Here is a 23,037-nt window from a genome sequence, read left to right as displayed (position 1 = left end):
CACAGGAGAAAAAAAGGGGGAAAAAAAAACCAAAACCACATCAAAATGCAAGCTTAAATTTATATAGCAATATTAAAAGAATAACTCCTATTAAGAGAATAATTCTTTGGTGGAAAGAATAAGGGTAATCTCATTCAACACATTTTGTCAATAGTAGGATCAGGCCAGAGGGATGAGAAAGCTAATTATGAGAACTAAGGCTTCTGTAATAATAAACTATAACTTAGAGACATTTGCAGCACATTGTCATGGAATTGCAACTGACAAGTAAATTTAAAAGCAGAGGCAGATTCACGGTTCTACATTTCTGAAATAAGATTTTTAAAAAAGAAGAAAAAAACTAACAGGAAAGTGGAGGAGAAAAATGTATTTGCTTCAACAGAGGTGCTTCTGTTGATGAGCACTTCCATGGAGTTACTTCTTTGGTGACAAACTTCAAAACTGTTTACTGTTGATTTCATGGTAGAAACTTGATAAATACTTTGAGTGCAAGAGTGATAAATATTTCAGTGAGTAATCCCTATTAATGTACTCCGCAGGGAAGTTGTGGGCCATCATCAATGGCAATCTGGATTGTTTAGTTACTTCATGTTTTAAACCTGAACTGCTATAAAATGACTAACAATAAAAAGCCATGAAGAAATCAAGCAAAATAATTCATAAAATATGAACCAACCTGAGAACTAAGCAGCTAATAAGCCTACCAAGCCCTGGTTAGATTGATGGAAGTCATATAAAGACAGACACCATCAAGTAGAGTGAAAAATTTCAAGTAGAGTCTAAAATATTCCACATAGAGACTGTACTAAAACTACAGCATTTTATTATGCAATTTTGTATGCCCTCACAGTACCAACAGAATTAAAACTCCATGCATTTGACTTGCTGTACACTGTATTAGCATATGAACGCTTAGCTGTCAAGACAACCCCTGTGCAGGCAGCCTTGGGTTGCCAAGGTTCTGCTAACAGAAATCCAACTGAAAATTCAAAACAAAGTCTAAACACACAAGATATTGAGCAATGTGTAACAACTTCATCTTAAATCAGCTTAGACGATCTCCTAAGCAGTCATATCCATGTTTGTCCAGGTTTGTTTGCACTTTTTTTTTATTCTACTTGTAACAGATCCGGGCTAATGAAAAGAGTCTCACCCGCAAGCAATTACCTGTCTTGGCTGATTTGTTGCATCAGTGGCCACAGTTTCTGACAAATTAAAGAGTCCCTACATTATTTTCATTAGTAGACAGGTTGCAAGCCTTTGAAGTGTCTGAAGCAACCGCACTGAGAAGATTTGCCCAGTGCTGGCAAAATCTTGGACGTGGATCATTTGCTCCCACACATGGCACTACCCAGAGCCGAGCACATTAAGGCATTAGATGCCATTTGCATTATCACACAGCAGGGGGCTACAGCAGCTACAATTCCAGGATAATCCTAACCTGTGTCTGTATCCTATGAATCCAGCAGAACTATTTTTATTGTAGCAGTTTCTCACGTGGCCACTCTTGACAATAACGAGCTCACCCGTCAGGTTGCATAAAAACAGCTCAGATGAAGCATTTGAGTTATTCTAAAAACATGCCCCTCCTACAACTGTTCAATTTTGTTAAGACTACATTCTCGAAGTCAAAAGACAATCAGAACAGAAAGAAAAAAAAAGAAAAAAGTAAGGCTGTCTGTAAACATAAATAACAGGTTAACCTCCTGGGACATCATTTAAGCACTCCAGGCTCATTACAGCGCTCAAGTGAAGAACAGCAGCAGCCAGAGATCCCCACTCTTTTCACAGCAAACGCTGGAGCGGGCAGAGCAGACAAACACCATCCCCGGACTCAGCTGACAAACCGCTTCCCAGCTCCACATGTTCTTACTCCCTCTCCCACCTCTGTGGCTCGCCTTTCACAGCAAGCAGCTGACACTGGGCTCTTTTACTTCTTGTTTGCCTCCTCTTTGAAAGGACTGCTTGCTGCTAATGCTATTCCATGCACAAGCTGAGAAGCATCATTCTATGTCCTCTTCCCTCAGCTGATGCTTCATCAATACTCAGGACAGATGCCTTGAGCAAGTCTCTCCACAGATCTTGCCAGAAAGGAAAACTTCCATACAGGACACATGTCAGCTTGACTCATTGTCACCTTGTTTTAATTAACTTCAGTTTCGCCACCAGAAACCAATAATTACAGTTCAGAAGCGTTTCAGATCCTCAGGAAAATGATGTTAGTCCCATCAGAGCTGACAGAATAACCTGCATGTCCCATGGTCCACAAACAGAATATTGGAGGAATCTAATATATCCATTGAGCCACTTCACAATACAGTTTGGGCAAGTAAGTCAAGCCAAAAGAAAAACTACTTTTAAATGCAGCTATTAAGCTATCAACAAGAAATGTGTCTTAATGGTAACTGCGTCTGCTACTTCTGTCAAAATAAATGGCAGAAACTAACAAAACAACATTTACAGAGTTGCACTTTAAGGTGAACTGCAGGAATTTGATATTCTGTTGGATACAGCTGCCACTGAGGACAGCCTTATGGAATATATTTATTCATCTCCTCCATTCTCCTTTACCTCAGGAAACAAGGGTTGGAGAAACTACTTCCTCTCACTTCTGCCTGAGTGTTACAGGTTCTTTATATCCCCTTGAAAGAACACTCTGCTGAAGAGTGGTACACAGAGAGCCTAAGTATTTCTGACTGAAGTTTTAATCAGGAGCTGAAAAAATAATTGTGTGAGAAACCGAAGAGAGGGGAGATGTTTTACACACACAGAGGGCAAGCTGGGTAATGTGTTAGGCATCACTTTTCCCCATCTGCAAAGACAGGCCCAATCTGGTTATTTTCACACAGTCACAGTCAGATTTTGCACTACACCCCATTTCTTTGCAACACGTTTTTTACCTGATGCAGTTCACAGAGTTACATTCTGCCTGGCACGCTCTCTAAACTGCAGTGAAAGACATCACTGTTTTTAATCACTGGTTTACTCTTAAAGCTGCGCCGCGCTGAATGCGGCTGATTGCATCTTAGGAGAGATCAAATCCTCCTCCTCCAGCAGCAACCCCGATTTTATTGGTGACAGAAAGTCAGTCCAGAGGCTTCCCACCCCCAGCTCCGTTGCAGGGCAATGAATTGACAATTCACAGGGAAATGTAAAAGGCAGAGAGGAGCCAGCCCCCAGGTGCAGCGCGCCGCACATGCCCCCATAAATAATCCTGTATAGCACCAACACAGCAGCTCCTTGTGCGGTGACGTACCGGGCAACCCATAAACATCGGGAAAGAATACAAATAATCCGCCCGACGGACCCGTCCTCCGCGGCTGCCCAGATCACTCCCTTCCCCTCCCATTCCTTCTCGCCTCCTCGGCCGGGAACTTCCCCGCGAGGTGGAGCGGGGGCACTCGGGGGGGTCGGGACGATGGGGATGGCAGCGGGGGAGGCTCCCGCGATTCGGGAGCCCGGGCGGCTGCCGGTGCCCCCGCTCCGGGCTGCCAGCCGCGGCTCCCTCCGGAGAGATCGCCCGACACATGACGCAGCCATGTGAAACGCGAAATATATTAAACTTGACGTGAAATGGCATGACGGAGGCGAGCGGGGAGAGAAATAAAAAAAGAATAGAAGGGGGGAAAAAAACCCTACAAGGCCACTTAGTTTAATCGACTCTTGGCTTCTCCTTGCCACACCGAAACACGGAGGGAAGGGCTGGGAGATGCCCCGCATCCTCCCGGAGGAGCGGGCTCCGCCAGCGAGTTGCAGCGGGGTGGCTCCCCGGCCCCCTCCGCACCCGCCGGGCCGCGGGGCCGCTCCCCGCCCGCCATCCCGGGAGCGAGGGGGCAAACTCCCGGCGGCAGCGCAGCGCAGCGGGCTCGGCTCCCGCTGGAGCGGGAGAGGGATGGGGGGGCTGGGGGAGGCTCCCCCGCAGGCAGCCGCGGCGGGCGGTCACCTCGCAGCGCGTCGCGGGGCTTCCCTGCGCGGCGGCCGCTCCATGGCACTTGGCCGGATAACGGGAACGAGGGGGAGCGGCGGCGGGCAGCAGGGAGAGGGGAATACATCCAGTCTGCGAACTAGCTGCAGGATGAGCCGCCGGGGAGCAGGATGGCGAAGGGATCCGCGCTCATCCGATTACCCTGCGCGCACATTCGATGCCTCGCACACAGACACGCACTCCCGGCGGCGGCGCAGCGAGGGTCGGGCACCCCCCCATCCCGCCGCCCCCCGCCGGGGGGGCACGGCTGGAGCCCGCACGTTTCCCCGGGATGCTGTGGCAGCGCACACGCCGCTGCTGCGGCTGCACTCGCACTTTCGGGGGCACGTTCGCGGCGGGCGAGCGAAGAGGTGACGGCCAGTCGGGGGGCGGCTGCGGGGGTCGGGGTAGGTGGAGGAAGAAGCGCGGAGGGCGAAGGAGGGCGGGAAGAGGCTGCTGAGGGAAGGGCAGGAAGGGTTAACAGCCGTGCGGCGCTTCAGCGCTGGATAGCGCTACCCGAGCGGGAGGCTGGGGGCGCTCGGCGAGGGGGAAGCCGGGAGAGGGGCGAGGGAGGGAGCGGGTCAGGAGTGGGGCGGGGGGGAAATCTGGGATGCCCCGGGCCGCAGCGGGGCCCCCCCGGCGTCCCTCCCTCCCCACGCGTGGGGCAGGGGTGGGGAGGAGGCGGTACCTTGTACGAGGATCCCGCAGAGGCTGTAGAAGCGCAGGAGCGCGCCGGGCTTCAGCCGCATCCTGGGGGCTCCCCTCGGGCTGGGTGGGCGCCAGGCACGCAGATCCGCAGCCTCCCGCCGCTCCGCTCTCCGGGCGCTTCCTTCCCCCCGCAGGAGCCGCCGCCGCCGCCGCCTCCGCCGCAGTGTCTCCCTCGCTGTATCCAGTGGGGTGAGGAGGAGGAGGAGGAGGAGGAGGACCAGGGTCGCGGGGGTGGATTGGGGAGGGAGGGAGGAGGAGGAGGAGGAGGAGGAAAGAGCGGCTCTCTCCGCTGGCTCCGGCGCTGCTGGGCAGGTTCAGGTTCCCACCGCGGAGCGGTGCCAGGTGCCCCCGCTGGCTCCCCTTGCCCCTGCCGGCGTGTCCGTCCGTCCGTCCGCCTCTCCGCTGGCCTGTGGCAGGCTGTCCCGTGCCGTGCCGCCGCGGGGCGGCGGAGGCGGGGGGGATGCGCAGGGGCTCCGGCTCCGCTCCCGCTCCGCTCCAGCCGCTTCCCGGCGCGAGACACAAGGGCAACCTCCGCTCGCCCCGCCCCTTTCTGCGCCTGGCCCCGCCCTCGGCCCCGCCCTCCCGCCACACCCCGGCCCTCCCTGCGCCGCGGCCACGCCCCCGCGGTCCCTTCAGCTCCGCCCCCGCCGGCCGGGCCCCTCCTCTCATCCCCGGCCCGGCCCCTCGCGCGGGCGCGTGACTGAGGCGCGGCGCTGCCCAATGGCCGCAGCCCGGGACAGGCCGGGCAGCCAATGAGAAGCCGCGTTACAAAGCAAAGGGGCGGGCCCCGGGGCCGGGCCCGCCTCGCGCTCCGCTGAGTGACAGCCGACCCGGACCAATCGCGGGGAGCGGCGGCCGCGCGGCGGCCCCGCAGCCAATGGGAGGTGAGAGCGGCGGGGGCGGGGCGGGAGTGGGCGCTGTCCATGGCCGGTGCTGAAGCGGCGGCCGCGCCGGGCGGGACGCGGACCCGGGCCGGGGCTCTGTGAGGGACGCGGCCCCTTCCGCCGGCCCCTGCCTAAAACCCCTTCTCCTCCCTCGGCTCTTCCTCCCCGAAAACAGCGGATGGAAGAAGCGCCGGCTCGTGGCGACGAATCCCGTGCAGGTGCCCTCACCGCGGCGGCGATGAGATCCAACCCCGAGCAATGGCAATAAAGCTCTCTGGACTTTGGGTGGACTCTGTGTGGCGTGCGGAAAGTTTTTTCTGTGGAGGGTTTCTGGGGAGGGTTGGTGGCATTCAGCTGGTGTTCCGGAATTGCTGATGTTCCAAAAGATAAAGCACTGAACGCCATGAGAAATGCAAGAAGGCAGGCAGCCACCTCACCTTTGTGTAGCTGGTGTTTAGCACAGCGTTTTGCACAAGTGAAATCAGAATGCCTGCGTTTGAAGTTGCTGGATCTGTCTGTAAACACCCCGTGGAGGAATTGTGTTGCCTTATCCCACAGAAAGCAGGATTCCCCTGCCCCCAAATAATGAGCAGGCATTTCTCCAGGTCTGGTTCCATCCTTTTCCTGGTGAGGTTTTCTCTCCAACACCATGCAGCATGTTTCCCACAGTAACTCTCTGAATTCCCACCTTGATGTCCCAGGCTTTGACAGCAAAGAGCTTTGCGGAGATAAGTGGTGAAATAGGCTTCCCTACAGGAGAGGGAAGCTCTTTAAAAGCTCATTTCTCTGAAGGGGGCACGGTCTCAGATCGTCAAGGAAGTGCAGTCAGTTGTCAACTTCACCTTGAAGGGCTCGCACAGGAGTGGGATCAGGGAAGTTATGCATTCTGCAGTCATATCCTCCACTTGGTTCATTAGCAAGTGATGATTATGCCTGGCAGCAGTTGAGACTGCATCAGGATTTATACCGAGTTCCCCCAATCTCCAAAAAGATGCTCACATAAAATACAGAATCAAATTAAAGAATCACCTTTTAAAGTTCTAGCATTCGTAGGGTTTGGTAGCAAAGGACCATCACATCCATCTCCATGCCTTTGGAGGGTTATGTTAACACTATAGAGGATGCAGCCCTAGAATGTCTCCTAGGACAGGGAAGCATTTGTAGTCTGCTTCTAATGCATGAGTAGATATTTGCTTTATTTTTTTTTTTTTTTTTTTTTATTCTTAGTGAAAAAAGACACAACAGGCAAAGGTTTTACAACAGTTCTCTTAGGGTTCAGTGCAGGTGCAGCAGTAATGAATGGGGAATGATTATCAAAATATTTTAGAAGATTTATAGAAAGGATCAAGTCATCATTTTTAAGGCAGCTCTATAAATGTCAGCAAATGTTGGTGTGTTTTGGTTTTTGTTGATTGGCGATGGAGGAAATTAAAAAAACAATTCCCACAAATCCTTCATTAAGGCAGGACTGTAATCCATCCTGAAGTGCTTTTGCATTAATTATGACAGCTGATAGCTCTGCACTTTTTACAAGACATACTTTTGGTTGTAGTCTTGTTCCAGGAAACATTATAGGAAAGATACAAGGATCTTCCCAGCTTAGTGATTAAAAGCTGTAGAAAGGGGTCCTCTGGCAGGTTAGGAATGAAGTGCCTGTCTGCACATTGTGGGGTTTACAAGTCTTTGCCATATTAGTACACTTGGAAAAGCTGATCTGAGTGTTTAGAAACACCAGCTGACCTTTTCTTACCAGGATTCAGTGACAGGGACATCATGTCACCCCCATGTCAGGAGCACAACCAGAAATACTGGTTCTTGCTGTTCTTTTCTGGCTCAGGTGGGTCTGAAATGAGCTAGCAATGTGTTGATAGAGAAAAAAAAATCCCAACAAAAGTCCCTGGGTTTTTTTTACTGACTATATATCTGAAAAAAAGTGTGATTAACATCATTATAGCTGCCAGATATGATGCCATGCTTCTCCTGATTAACTCAGATGTGTTAATTTGATGGTTTCTGAAGGCATAGAAGCACATCTTGTGACATCCAGTGGCAGCTGATATCTAAACCAACTTTGCAATTGGCCTGTGGAGCAGCATGGCCAGAAGCTCCACTGCTTCCAGACCAAAAGGGCAAGACACACTCTTCAGGAAAGACACTTCAGGACAATGTAAAGTGTAATACCCTATAATACCAGTAAGAGATAACCCTGAAGATCATATGCAGAAGGCAAACATTCTATCACAAACAGAAAAATGTTCTTCTGCATTATCCTGTTATTCACCAAGTTGGCATGTACAAATATTCCTGATGCTAAACAAAGCAAAATAGCTTAATCCCCAAACATGATTCAGAAGGAGTCCTCAGGTATTTCCTCTCACTAAGTGGTAAATAGCAAGTTCCACAACTTATCATAAATTCACCCCAAGACAACAGCTGAACTCCACCTCTTCTAGAGTACCTCTAGAGTTTGCCCTGAAGGACAAACAAAATCGGAAGGGATAATCATATTTTTTAATGATGATCCTTGATAGCATCAGTGATTAGGGAGGGGAAACCCAAGGAAAACATATATTAGACAAAATATTATGGTTTTATTGAATTCATCAAATGATGGAAGATGTATAGATAATTTATGGAGAGAGAAACTTCCAGTGTTACAAGCTGGGAAACATCGCTCTAGAAACAATTGTTCTGTGCTATGTCCTATAATAGAAATTTTAAATTAATTTTTGTATAATCTAGAGGGTAGCAAAGAAGTAGTCACAATATGGTTGCAGAGTACCAAAACCAACTAAAAAAACTCCACAGGAAATAAGGAGAAGTCAAGCTGCTAGTGACAGAAGTTAGAGACAGATTCTATCCTGAGTTGCAAAACTGCTAATCACTTATGTTCACATTTAAAACAGCAGTTTGGAAAGTGAGATTTATTTACACGTGTCAGTAGAAAAAAATCTTGTGAGAAAACCCCACTGCAGCTGCCCCCTAGCCTTGAAGAAATTTCTGGCTGTATAGCAGCCTCCTGCATTTGTCTTAACAAGTGCTCAATGCTTCTATTTGGCCCACCATGAGCTTCCCTCATGTGGAGGGTCCCTAGATCCAGGAGGGATCACGGGACGTGCATTTCCCTGCCCAGTGCACCATTCCTGGCCTATGTGGAAATCAGAGCACCAGTGTTCATCCCTGGAGTCTGTGCATTTCCCTTTTGCACTGCCTTTTACCTTGTGTTTCAGCAGCTATAGCAGAAGAGTTGAGGTTTTGTTTGTTTTTGTTGCTCTTTGGGGTGAGAAATTTTGAGTGGTTGAGGTAAGTCACTGTTGTTTTTAATGGTTTGGGTTTGGTGGAAGCTGATTACTAAAATAAAAAAAAAAGCCCAGATAACATTTACTTACCAGATGCCAGCAAAAATGCAATGGTTTGAACAAATACTGTAACTACTAATTTACTTAAATCTATCCAACTGTGAAAATATATTGGCGTGAATAAAAATATATAGACATGAAACGCATTGCACATTTTTTTTTTGTTTGGAAAAAAAAATTGGCTTCAGTAAAGAGCAATTGAAGTTTGAAAATATGCTCCAGAGAAGAAATGTGTTCATTTCCATAAAACATATTGGTGTGTAAATATACAGAATGTATCAGTTCCAGAGCAATATTATGAATTCAGTGAAATTTTGTTCTGTGTTAGTTAGTAAGATGAAGCAAGTAAAAGGAATTGCATGCTGTGAATACTACATATAAAATATGTGTGGGATGAAGTCCCATTTATAAAGCAATTATAAATGTGAGATATTTCACAGACTTTTGGAGTAGAAAAAAGTCTATAAAACAACCCCGTCAATGCAATGCCAATGCAAAGTAAACCAAGGTCAAACCTCACTGGTATCATTCTCATTGAAAAATACCTAATCTACATTTCGAGTTGGTGAATATAATTGCAGAAGAGAATTACCAATGATGAGTGGAAGCAGAATTATCTTATTCATTACCTGACCTCTCATCCATATAATTTGTGGAATGAAGACACAGAAAAAATGGTGCTGTTAACATGATTCTCCATATATTCTAGTTAGGTCTCCCTCTTCCTAGAGTGTTTGATAATTAGCAGAAGTGTGTGCTTTCCTATGCCTTCTCACCCTCAGCCAAGAAGCAACTACTTGAAGAAATGTTACTTCCCTACCCAAAATGACAGGACTGGGAAGTTATACAACTTTTACAGCTTTTGTAACGTTATTTCCTTATGATTTTAAAAATATTCCAGCCATATTGGGGAATGCAGAGGGTGGTTGGGCACTGGAACCCCAGGGCAGTGGTTACAGCATCAAGCCTGCCAGAGCTCAAGAAACATTTGGGCAAGTCTCTGAGGCACATGGTGTGACTCTTGGGGTGTCCTGTGCAGGGTCAGGAGCTGGACTCAATGACCCTGAAGGCATCCTTCCAACTCAGGATAATCTCTGATTTTCTGATTCTATGATCCTTGTAGGGCCCTTCCAATGCAGAATATCTAATGATTCTGTGTAATGCATGTTACAGTTGGCCACAAAAACATTTTAATACATGGAATTAAGTAGACACTAATTGTGTTTTAAATGTGCTTGAACAGATTTGCATACAGTTTAGAATACATCCCAGTTAACATCTTTGGAATATGTATTTATCCAATTATCTAATTATTTTTTTATTTCTAATATTTTGTAATTTTTAATTGCTTTGCCTTTTATTACTTATGCAGATTATGTGATGTGTTGCAGAAAACCTCTCTTGCACTCAGCTGAAGTGACAAAAAAGTATTCAAAAACTCAGTAAGAAGGGAGTTGTTCCTTCTGTAGAACATCATGTCATCCCTTTTATTTTCTGAAGAACAGCTCCAATTAGTGACACCAGTACCATGATTTTCTTACATGTTCTGATAGTATAAAGGAGGCTCTAGATATTTAGATCCAACATTTGGGTTTTTTGAGACGAAGATTTTCATACTAGTGCATCCTAAATTGAAAATGTTTTCAAATACAAGTCAAAGTATTTTAACCGATCCAGAGTAAGACTCATAGAACTGAACAAATACATCAGTTTGCCCATACTAAAGACTCCTAAAATATTTGTTCAAGCACATCTATGTTTTTTAAAACAAGGCTCTAAGAATTCAGAGGACCTTTCTGAAAAGAGCATTTCTTTTGCTGTCTCTATGAAAATTGGCCCACGGCATAAGCCTCAGGGAAATAAAAAAATGCACACAACTGACTTTAAAGATTATAGCCTTTATTATTTCTATGTATTCTGTCTCTGCTCAACAGTCTCCTAAGAATTAGATGATCTAGCAATGAAATACAGCTAGACTGGATTACCAGTGCTCTTTCCAGCAATGGGAATGAGACTGTAATTCTGTCAGATGGATGGTGTTAGGTACCACAAGTTAGGAGCAGAAAGAGCAGACTCTGTTTGACCCGTGTCTAACCAGCTCTGATGCCACAATCACCCTTATTGAAGACCTGCTTTACTGGCTTGCACGCCAAAGAAACCAGGGAATATGAGAAACTGTGTGCTCCAGTTTTTGCTCTGATGTTCAGTCAGGATTCTGAGGGCTTTAATAACCCCTAATGATCCTGTTCACCTGGGGTCTGCACCCACACCCATGGGCTCAGGAGCTCTGTTTGAGCTGAGCTGTGTTAGGACAGTGCATGTCTCTAGCTTTGTCCTACTCCTATTTGGTTATGGAAGGCTTTGAGCCAGATTTCAATCAATTGCTTGGTGCTGTGAGCACTGATCCTAACCTTGGTCTTCTCAGTGTGATCTCTGACCTGCTCCTGTACTCTGATGTTGCCTCACAGCCTGGCTGGGCTCTGCTGAAACCTCTGGGTCTATCTTTGCTCCAGCACTGTGAGACTGGGTGCTGAGGCCTCTGTCCTCGTGGGCTGAGCATCCCTGTGTTCCTGGCTCACCTTTCCTTAAGAAGCAGCCCTGCTCTTGTTAATTCCCAGCAGATGTAGTCTGAGACACCACAGTTCCTAAGGAGTTGGAAATAAATTCAGGTCTTTGGTTTCAGAGATTTGTGTCATCTTTTGATCTGCCGACGCTGGGCAGAATCAAAAGGATGTCATGTGGTACCAAAAAAAAAAAAAAAAAAGAACAGAGGAAAAATCCACAAGGGAGGAAGGTAAAGTATATTCAGACAAATTATTTTGGGAGACTAGCTCTAGAAAAGTACAAGTGTGATGGAAGGTCAGGGTAAAATTAGGACTTTAAATTATAGGTTGAATGTATGAAAAAGGCTGGCATAAGGCTGAGGTTGAAATCTGAGGGAAGATAAATTGTTAGTAAGGACATCCAAGGTGATGAGAACATGTTGAGACCCCAGAATGGAAGGAGTTTGTGCCATCCAGGTGAGGAATTTAAGACCAGATTATCTAGGAAATAAGAAGGATAAGATAAATCTGAAGGCAGAATAAAGCTTCAAAGAGGAACTTAGAATCCCTGAGTCCAGAAAATTGACTGAGGAGCTGTGGGATGGGGAGCATGAGTCAAGACCAGAAAACAAGTAACAAAGGCAACTATGTGGTGATGAAAAACCAGAAAATAAAGTGCAACAGTAAAAAAGGTGAGAGCAGAAAAAAGAAGACGCAAAGCACAGAAAGAAAATAAAATCAAGATTTAAATAGTACAACTTAGAAAGCATGAGATGAGAAGCCAGAGGAATGGAAAGGGGAATAATAAAAGTAGCTACCGATAGATGGGACAAACAAAGAGAATAACAAAATTTCAGGCTTTAAATAAAAGGCAGAAATGTTGGTATCCTGATTGTTTTGCAGGGCCCAAAACTCATTGTATCTAACTTTCACAATGCATCAGCTCTTAGTAAATATCTGAGATTCATGATCAAGTATTTATGAAGTTACTGTCTCCTCTACAAAACAATAATTTTCTGTACCACTCCCTAACTGATGAGTTGAAATGAAAAGGTGTCAGGTGGATTTAAAGGCTCTATGCCCTCTGGTGATCTGTATGGATATCAATGTGAGAACATTTTTTCTCCTTCATTCACTTCCATAAATTTTAGGGAAATACATACATTTACTGTAAGGATTTTACAGTTAGGAGATGGTCATAATGAAAGAAATGAACTTGTTAGTTATACAAACTTTATGTTGCTTTTGCATTTTTATATGATGAACTAAAACTGCCTGGCAGCTCTTCCTTCTGTTTTCTTCCATGCCTTGTCCATCTGTGGTCCTGTTCTACCCCTCCTCCATATAACACAAAGCCTTGGGCTCAGTCAGCCCAAGAAGAGGCTCTGGGGGTGATTCATGGGTTTGGGGAGGGGGAAGACACTGATAGATAGAATCTCTAATTCATTAACTGAAGACAAACCAGAAAATATGTATTCAATATGGCAGAGGTCTGAGAAAAGAGGAAAAGACAGTCTCTGAGTAACTAAATGAGGCCTCTGAGAATTGGATTATGTTTCACTATGCCTCAGAGTTCCCCTCTGATGTTAGGTAAGTCACTCAGACCAAATGTTTTTACAGTGTTAATAAATTCATATTAATGCTCATTTTCTCAGCTCCTAACTCCATACCAAAGAGCCTTATCTGCAGAAATGTGAAGTACTGCAGACATCCTAAAGCCGGTGTGAACTGGACTAAGAACATGCAGAGCTGTGTAATGAAAATTGGCCACTTGGAATTAGTGGTTACCTTTGACATTAATCTTAATTAAATACTTCATTATAATGTATCTGCAGAACAAGGACAAATTAAAGTTGCGTAGGCAATTCTGAATCCTGGCATTTCTTAAGCCTTTGATTTTTCAATTTTAGCGATGTTAATATGGCTTTGTATACCTATTGGTCATTTATTAGGATTCAGTTATTTACTTTTTTTTTATTAGCTTACTGGCTTTGATGTAGTTGCTCTTCTGAAATATTTGCCTAGCACTTTAAATCTGTTATATCTCAGAAGAATAATCATCGTGAATGAAGTCAGTGAAAGTTCCAGGATTTTTTTTACCCAGAAGAGTGTGAATCTCTTGTATTAATCCAATAAATCACAAATGGACACAGACATTATGACTACTAAGATAAATAATGACTTACATTGCAGCTTGTTACTGGCTCAAACTATGGAACTGACTTCACCCATCTTTGGAAGAAAAATAGTGGAAATATATTGGGAAAGAAGTAAACCAGAAGGAATTATGCAAAATACAACAACTTGTCAGTCTGTTGAACTGTTGTCTCAGAGCAGGTGAGAGGTGTTTGTTGCTGTAATTGCTACATTATTTTGCATGTAAATAAACCTTTATTTTGTATTTTTATTTTTTTAACAGACTGTTGTTATTCAAGATCACATTGAAATGCATGTGAATCACAGAAATATATGGAATACAAACATTTATAAGTTTTCTAGATTGTTTTTTATGAAATGTGATTCTAGGCCTGCTGATATGTTGTTTAATGAACATGGCATATTAAGAAGTGAACACAGCATAGTTTTTAATGCTTTGAAAACATAACAATGCAGTAAAGTGATTTATTATATCACTTGCCATTGTGATACAGGACAATGGAATCGGAGTTTGCTCCTAGGTGGAAAACAGAATTAAGAATTTTTAAAAAGTGTATTGCAGCCATAAAAAACTATAATACAGAAGGTTTAATGGATTAACATCCAAAATTCAAGATTCTAAAGCAGTGAGATACAAGAGTTATAAGGGAACATATTTATGACAGAGGAGCAGAAGAAACCATAAAAAGGTGTTCAAGGTGCTTGTACTTGTTAAAGCAAATTTAAATTCTCTAATAATCACAAAATTGGTTTTTGGCAAGTGCATTCAGTTGCCATTAATAATTCAGGTGTTAGAAAATGGTACTTACTTTAAAATGATGACATGTAAAATAAGATTTTTCGTTCTTATGGCTCTAAATTATGGGTCCTGAGGTTTTTTTATTAATATCAGAACTGTGTTGTAGCCTATTGTCAGTGATTTTTCCAGTGACAGATGATAAGATTAGAATGAGCTGAAAATTATCCCTTGCTAGAGGCTGTGTATGGAAATAGTGGTAAGTAGGCACACATACAAAATGTCATTTAAAAAATTCTTCTTCTGGATTTTAGTTGTCTGAAACTTTTCACTTACAACAGAGATTTAACTCTGCCTGAATTAATTGGATTAAGCTATGTCTCCTTTTTTAAGATCAGAATAATTTTTATGACACCAAACTATAGAAAATCACTAAACACAACTGTACTGCGTGTGTACCCTCAGTTTTTCTGAAATTAGCAAATGCTATCTGAGCAGCAGGCAATCCACTGGAGGCTGATTTCTTGCCTACAGCAGAACTCAATTTGATTTGCTCCATATTTATAGCTTTTGCATTTTACAGAGGTCAAAAAAAGGTTAATTAAATAATTTCAATATTTCACTTTAACAGTATACAATAACTGTTTACTATATAAAAGGTAAGTTGAAGAAGAAAAATAAGAAACTTTATGTTCAGTTCTTATGTTCTGTTAAGTCATCTTTTATATGTGGAAAATAGAAGGTAAGACTGGATACTTTTCCAGTATTTGTACTCCAAGTATAGCTTGATATATGAAAATGCTTCATCCCATCAAAACTAATTATCACTATAACATTATGAAACACACTCTTAAATTTTTTTAAATTTTTTTTTTTTTAATTTTAGATATTTCACGAAGATTAAACTGATGGAGTAGGGATTCTCTTTGTTTTTCATTCTGGTTTCACATACATTTCCACAAGTGATGATGGATTGTGAATGGGACTGAAATTTACTAAATGACTCATCAGAATCTGGGCTGATGTGAGACATTCCTCTTGTGACTCCTGTTTGCAAGCATACTCTGAGGATGTTAACAAAATACAGGAACAGAACAAGACCAAAATCTCTGCTGTTTCAAGATGACTCTAAGGATTCTGTAAGTGAAAGCACCAGGACAATCTGGGACAGCTGCTAAATTGTCTATATTTTCCTGTAGCTGCTAGGTCTAGCTTTCTCTCCTAGCTTAAGCATGTTCATGAGTTTCCTGGCCTTCCCAGCCAAATATTTACAAAAGCAAACTTTTCATCTAAGTTTTTATGTAGGTTATCACATCCAGCAGTTTTGGATAGTTTAAGTACATCATTCACTATTCTTTTATATTGGGAACAGTAACAAAATTAGAAAGGCAAAGGAGTTTCCAGGGGTTTGACCATATGAGCTATGCTCACTAGTATATTTTGGCCTGATTTTCTCCAGGGATTATAGGGATATGTTTTCTGCATGAGGTTTTGCAGTTCACACTGTTTAAGGAATCTCTTTAACCTCTCTAGCCTGTGACTGTTGGACTCCACCACCTCTTTGAGAAGTTAGACAGTCTAATTTGATAAAAATATGTAAGGTCTTCTGACAATCCTTTTGACGGTATTCTGAAAAGAGACCCAGATGAAACTTCACAACTTCCAGTGAGCATTAGGTCTTTGACTAATTCCATGAAACAATTTATTTACATTTAGCCAACACATTTATCTGAACTACATAAATTATCATATAAAGTCAGTTTAGTTGAAGCTGTGATGTTAATGTGTTATCGTTAGTCACTCACTGTTGGTTACAGTCATGAGTAAGGCTGAAGAATTACAATTTTTATTGTGTCATAGCATATGGAAATCAAGTGTCTGACACTTTGAATTGTGCCAAAAAAAGTGTTTTGTTTGTCTTCAAAGACCATAATTTGCACTTCCAAATGTGACCATGAAATGGCTCACTCTCAGTCTTTATTTTCATTTTGTAGTGTTGCCACGGTCTCTTTGTCTGGCTATATGGATCAGTAGTATAAAGTAACACTTTTATTTTTGGTGTAGCAAAGCTGGAGACTTGAATGCTGCACTTACAGACATTCACCAGCAGAATGTTACCATTTTGAAACTAATTGTACACGATGAATTATGTGGCTATACTCCCTGATGACTGTCCTAGACCACATGAGACTATAGATGATGAAAAAATGAGAAGTAAAATAAACTTATCTCCCTTATTCCCTGAGTGTCTTGAAGTTGAAATATTTTGAGGTTTTGTGCCATTAACAATTTTGGGAGAAGATTAGGAGGATGTTGCTATGCTTGTTTTTATTAAAACCTCTGTCCTGAAAGTACTTTTGAACTGTAAGGGAAATAAAATAGCTGGGTAAACGAATGTTCTACATAAATATTAAGAAAGGGCAGGATGTTTCTGAATTTCAAAAGATATAATTTTGGTTAAAATTCTACATGGGCTTGCAAAGTAAAAACCAATTTAAGCAATTGAATCTGTATTTTAACAAAGCATATAGATATAAACTTAGCCAAACTCTTCTAAGACTATTGAGACCATTCACGTACTTAAAACTATGCAGACCTTTTCCTAAATTCTGACCATCTAGAAACATTAGGGTGTGCTTACCTTGGTTTGTTTTATTTTTGATCCTGTGTGAACCTCCAGATCATCCACAGTTACTGTGCTCTGTGCAGCTTCAGAGAGTGGTCTTGGAATTATAAAAGCTGGATTTCTTCTTTATGAAACTAAATCACAATGCAAGCTTGAGAACACAGTCTACACACTTCACCACCTCATGGGTTTTTTAATACACAAAACCAGACTACAGTTAGTCTAAGGAACCCCCCTGAACCCCTGTGCTTATTTTCAAAATGAATGGTTTTGTTCTGCAGAGCCATTCTTATTGTGTTTTCTTGCTTGGTGGCATAACCCTATCCTTACTTACAGGGATTTCTTCAAATGAATTGAATTGTATAAATTTCATTATTGAAAGCATAATGGGGTTTTGGTGCTTTTTTGAAATTCAGGGGGGAACAAAAAAAGCATTAGATTTGCAAAGATTTTTGTGGGACCTAGTAGGAAATTTTCTTTCTTCATTGTGAGTTGAACTTTTCCTTCAGAAGGTTACTTGTATTAAATTAATTTCTTTTCAAAACATGTTTTTCCTTGGTTTCTTATTTTTCACAGACCATGGTAATTTGCAGATGAGCTAAAAGCCTCCTTATTTTCACCATAGGAAAATCAAGAACTATCCGATCCTGGATTTTTCCGTGTAGCAGCTCAAATTCGTGTCAGACTCAGTAGGAAAACAGTTTGTTAGTTCACCTCACGAAATTAGCCTAAGCTTTTTCCCTCTTCTCACTGTGCTGCTTGGGTCATAATGAACTGGAAAGTTGGTTTTGTTTTTTTTTTTTTTTTTGCATGACCAAGTTGTGACTAAGATCTGCTTGGGACCCTCTTTGGAGAAATCTATCACTCACTTGACCAGAAGCAGAATGTTTAGGAAATCTGATTAAAATCCTGCAAGCTGGCAAGGAGTATTAAGACTAATATACAGAATTTTAACAAATATCACTTAGAGCAAACAAATAATAGAAGTGTGGCCATAATAGCTCACTAGAGGAAGAATTTAAGGCTGAAGTGAAAGTACTGAATATTTATAAGAAAAACACACATTACTTGATGCTGGTTTTCACCTTGGCTTCTTCCCACAGGGAATGGGATGACCCTGGCTGATTGTTGTGGGGTAGAAGTTTTGATATTGTGGCACTGAGCAGTTTGAGCAAAATACTTTTTCTTCAGTTTACCAAGGAATGGAGAAAAGCCCCCTTTCAGTTACACTGGGAATTTTGTGATCGTCTGGATTGGAATCTCATTTATTTCCTGAAAACAGTATCCAACAGGATCTGTAGCTCAGGTGGCAATTGTCTCTCCGTCTGTGTCTCTCATCTCTCTTTCTCTCATTGCTGCAGCAATTGTGACAGTCCTCACAGCAGGGTTTGACTGCCACTCCACTGAGGAATTTACAAAATACTTGTTAGTGCACACATTCTCTCTCTGCTTCTGAATTAATTTCTCTTTCTCAGATATTCAAGGTATCTCCACACACTTGTGTCCACTTAGTGGACCAGCTGACATGTCCATAAATATTTTCTATCAAATCCAAACAAACCTCATTAAACCAGCAATAGAAAAACATCTTGGATTGCAATTTTTAGAATAATTTTAATAAGTCAAGATGTGGAATGCTTTTTCCTTTTGTTGTGGAAAATACAGATTTGTCTTGAAGAAAATCTAGCCTTGCAATGTACATATAACTCTTTTTCTTTCAACTTTTCAGATTTCTGAAAGCATGAATTTTGACATGAAAGTGCTCATACAGTAATATGAAGTAAACTCATTCTCTTGAAATATATTGACCTCAGTGTAGTATGTGATTTATACTGAGAAGTTAAAAACTGATGAACTTTCCTTACATTAAAATAATAAAATTATGTTTGAGATATTTGAATTCAGTAACAAATAAGAGTGAGAAATATTTACTGGATAGGATACAATATACAGTCCACAACTGAGCAATTGAGTTGTTATGTACTTCCCTGGTAATACTCCCAGTCTCTATAAGTTGGTTCTGGAATATATATATATATAATTTTTTTTTTGTGAAGGAAATAATTGCTATGGTAATGTACTTCTGGATTTAAATGCTTAACATTTGCATTCTTAGGTGCATAAGGCATCATTATTTCACACTGGACTGTGCAACTCAATTGTTTGTCTATTGTACTGACAGAGTAGATTTTTCTTTACAATGCTTTAAGAAGGGCCTCCCTTTTGAAGTGATGTCTTTGTGACCTTTTGTTATGGAAGAGTGTTGTTAAAGCATGTCCTGAATGTGGCTGTTGTATAATACAGCTGACATTTGCTATCTGTCCCACTTGAAAAAGGCTTAGCAGTACATAGTCAGCGATGCACAGATGTATCATCCACCTTCCACACGATTTCATTGAGGTTCACGCTTAAACAATCAGAAATTTCTCTGAAATTGCTAAGCTCTCTTCTTTTGGTGTACATTTGTCCATGATCAAGCTGTCATTTCGATTTACCAGCTTCTCTTCCATCTGGTTCTGAGTATTTAATTACTTTTGTGCTACAAAGTTGCTCTTTTATGTTTCTTGAGAATTTCCCTGCTCTCCATCTGAGGATCTCAGCATGTGGAAGGAATGTGTTGTGTTGAAATTCCAGCCCTACAAATGATGCACAATAGTCTAAAAATTCCGTGTCAGGAAACTTATCTTGTTAGTGTTCAGTGATAAACGTTCCTGTTGCTTTTGGTACTGATATTAATTTCCAAAGCTAAGAATAATAAGCTGGGGCAAATTATACATTTCTAAACCAGGTATGCAGTGTTTCTTACTTAGGAGCCCCAGAAGTACAAAGGGGATCCTCATTAGGAAGCATTGCCTAAAAATTAGAGCCACTGTCATGCAGTGGTACATGTCAGAAAGAGGATTATTAAAAGAAAATTCATCTGGTTTGCTACTACACTAGCTGATACTATATTTTCTTGATTTTTAGGTTTTTTCCTAAGTAAGATGAAAATATTCTTACCTATTTGAGTGAAAAATAGTTTTGATTCTCTGCACCCCAGTGGTTTCCTTCACAATTTCTCAGTTCTAGTGAAAAGGACAAGGGCTATACAAAATATTCAAGTACAGTTTTGAAATTATGCTACTGCAGAGAAATTTCTTCTGCGTTATCTGTGATGCATCCATGGATGTAGTACATAATTCAGGACATTTTTTTCACTCACAGAATAGTGATCAGAAAGGGGTTTAACAACTGTGTGGATGTGGCACTTGGGGACATGGGTTAGTGCTGGGACCTGCACTGAGAGGTGTCCCTGAACTCAGGATGAGGCCAGGGCTGATGCTGAGACAAAGATTTTGCAGAAGAGCAGAGCTTCCAGGACTTAAGTGTCAGGACAAAGAAGGAATGCTGATTTCTGTGCTGTGGGTGCATGTTTGGAGTCTTCATCTTCATCCCACTTAGGTGGAGTTCAAGCCCTTTGTACCAACCAGGCTGGTACTGGAACTTAGTGGGGGAGTGGGAAACTGGAGCCAGGAAAAGGAGGGTGCTGCAGCTGCTGCTACTTTTCCATCTTGCACCTCTGAGGAGTTTTCCTTTGCTCCAGTTAAAGGCCAAGGTCAGGACTGGGGTGTGGATTTAAAATACGTTTAAGTCCTAATGTTGGTGGGGATGTACATGGGAAATTCAGTCAGAGAAGCAAAATGCTACAGGTCTGGGCTGGCTGTGGACTGTTTAAATATTGATGTGTTAAACTTCTTTACAGCCAGAAATCCAGTATGTAGCCTGTGTTAGTTTGAATGGAGGCCCTAGATAACCACTGGGACTGGTTATGCAGAGAATCTGGCATAACTATTTGCAGTGTCTCTCAGTCAACCAAAACTTCTAGTTCCAAAAAATAAATTCATGTAACCAAGAGACCATATTTCAATCAGGGTTCTGACAAACGGTAGAAGAGAGAAAAATTAGATAAAATAATAAACTCTCAGCATTTTTTTCCTACTTTCCCAACTATGGAACACTCAAGAGAAACAGGGAGAAATGTTTACCTTTTCCATATCAAACTAGATTACTTCATCATTCAACCACTGTGCTTACTTTTGTGGGATAGAAATTGAAATGGAAAGATCAGATTCTTCAACTTTTTGCAGATTGAATTTTGCATGTGTATTACAGCTGCTGTTTAATTTCATCCTGCTTAGTACTTTCTTAGAAGTTGTCACAAACAGAATTTTAATTCTGTTAAAAAAAAAAAGCTGATGAAAAGTGACTATATGGGTTTAGTCAAAATAGGCAATTTGAATCAATTTTTGTCTTCTGTGGAAATAAAGATGGTTTGTAGTGCTGAGTTCCAAATTAGAGGAATTTATGACCAAACTTTCTCATTTGCATTGCATAACCAGAGGTCACTTAAACAGGGAAAGCAAATAATTCCAGTGTTTGGATGTCCAGAGAGGAAGAAAACAAAGCCAGCCTAGGATTTGTTTGGATTTTTCAAGATTGAGTAGTTTATGTAACACAACCTAACATCCAGAGGCCATCCAGAATCTTGGCTTATTATAAGGCATGGTTACTGATTTGTTCTGTTTTAGAACAGATCAATGACTTCCATATATTTTACTGCATTCTACTTGATTTTGTTAGACAAAGCCCTAATGAGAGCTTTAAGTTATTTTCCTTTTCCCTTTTCCTCCCTGATTTTGCTAAAACATTTGGTTTTAGCCTGGTCTTATCAGAGCTGGAAACTTCATAGGAGAGTGTTAAGATGACACTGAGGTTCCTTAATTAGCATCTAACAGAATCATCCTTAGCAGCTTTAAGAATCACCCTCTGGGCAGTGATGCTCAATGTCTGGCAGCAGGTTTGCAGTAATTGTTAGGAATCTGTTCTAGCTTTGCCTCTTCTGACTGCTTTGAAACAACAAGGAATTTGCCACATCATTCCCCCCACCCCATCCTCCATAAGCAAATCATGACCATGGTTTGCTTCCAGTTAGTCCTGGAGTATCCCACTTTCTTAGTCTTTGTTTCTGCTGCAGTATTATTTTTTGGGGATTTTTTTTTTCTTTCTTTTACTGTCATTTATCTGTTTTTTTTTTTTTCATGGTATATTTGTGTGTATTTCTTATTGTAAACAATATTTTATTAATTTCAAAAAACCACCTCTTTTCCCAGGCCATATGTTTGATGTTCTGCTTAATGTTGTGATAGATGTTCTGTGATATTGCAGTTTCTGTCAGTTAAATGACACATTCTTTTACCTCGTGGCACCTACCTCACATTTATTTTACTACAGGCCCCACAGGGAAGCCATCACAGTACTAAGCTGTCAGAGTTCAAAAACCATCTGGATGACACTCTTTTTATGATTTATGAGTTTATGATTTACTTTTAGGGGGTCCTGTAAGGAACAAAGAGTTGGAAGTCATGATCCTTACAGGTCTCTTCTAACTTGAGATATTTCATGACCCTATGGAATTTTTTTTCACTTTTTTTTTCATATGTAAGGCAGTGAGAAGGTTTGGTTTGGACTTCAGCAGTGCTATTGAGAAACTGAACATTTAAATCACTTACCAGTATTTTGAAGGGGAACCTGTCCAATCCAAGAGTCAATATTTTTAAATATAGGGGACTCCTTCACACTGAGACTTAATAAACTACTGAGGTTCTACACCTTTCTTTGTCTATAAAGGCTCTCATGTTTCAGTAACATTTAAAAAAGATTGCATTTTTTTTTTCCTTCTGTAAGGGTAATTTTAAGAACATGATATGCATTATATAACCTTCTATAACTACTAAGGGAGAAACAAAGAAAATATACTGTCTTGTGCAGGTATAGGAAGACACAACCTTAAAGAATGCTTTTATTTACATTAAGATATTGGAAATCATCTTATTGTGTTAAGAATAAATTGTTGCTAGAACCTCTTTCCGCTCTTGCTTATTTTTCTCTCCAGCTGTTTTGCTATTTATTAGCTTCTTATCAGAGGTACTTTGAATATAATTTTAAAACAGGAAAATAAATATTTTCCTACTTTTTGTATCAGGATAGTTGTAAAGAAGTACATTTTCTGCATGGTGTACA

At 41.7% G+C, this 23,037-nt stretch overlaps 1 protein-coding gene across 3 annotated transcripts in view; it reads right to left on the bottom strand.

Moving 5' to 3' along the window:
• The window catches only part of CADM2 (cell adhesion molecule 2), a 578,457-nt gene extending 573,243 nt beyond the window's left edge, over window positions 1-5,214 (bottom strand). For all 3 annotated transcript variants that reach the window (XM_030960443.1, XM_030960463.1, XM_030960451.1), the window contains exon 1: window positions 4,653-5,214. In XM_030960443.1, coding sequence (XP_030816303.1) covers window positions 4,653-4,713 — 61 coding nt within the window. In that variant the 5' untranslated portion in view covers window positions 4,714-5,214. The remainder of the gene's footprint in view (window positions 1-4,652) is intronic.
• Window positions 5,215-23,037: the final 17,823 nt, after the last annotated feature.

This window comes from Camarhynchus parvulus, chromosome 1 (assembly GCF_901933205.1).
Source record: "Camarhynchus parvulus chromosome 1, STF_HiC, whole genome shotgun sequence".
NCBI classification, from domain to species: domain Eukaryota; kingdom Metazoa; phylum Chordata; class Aves; order Passeriformes; family Thraupidae; genus Camarhynchus; species Camarhynchus parvulus.
The sequence above is the reverse complement of the archived record's forward strand: the minus strand, read 5'-3'. Positions and strand labels throughout refer to the sequence as shown.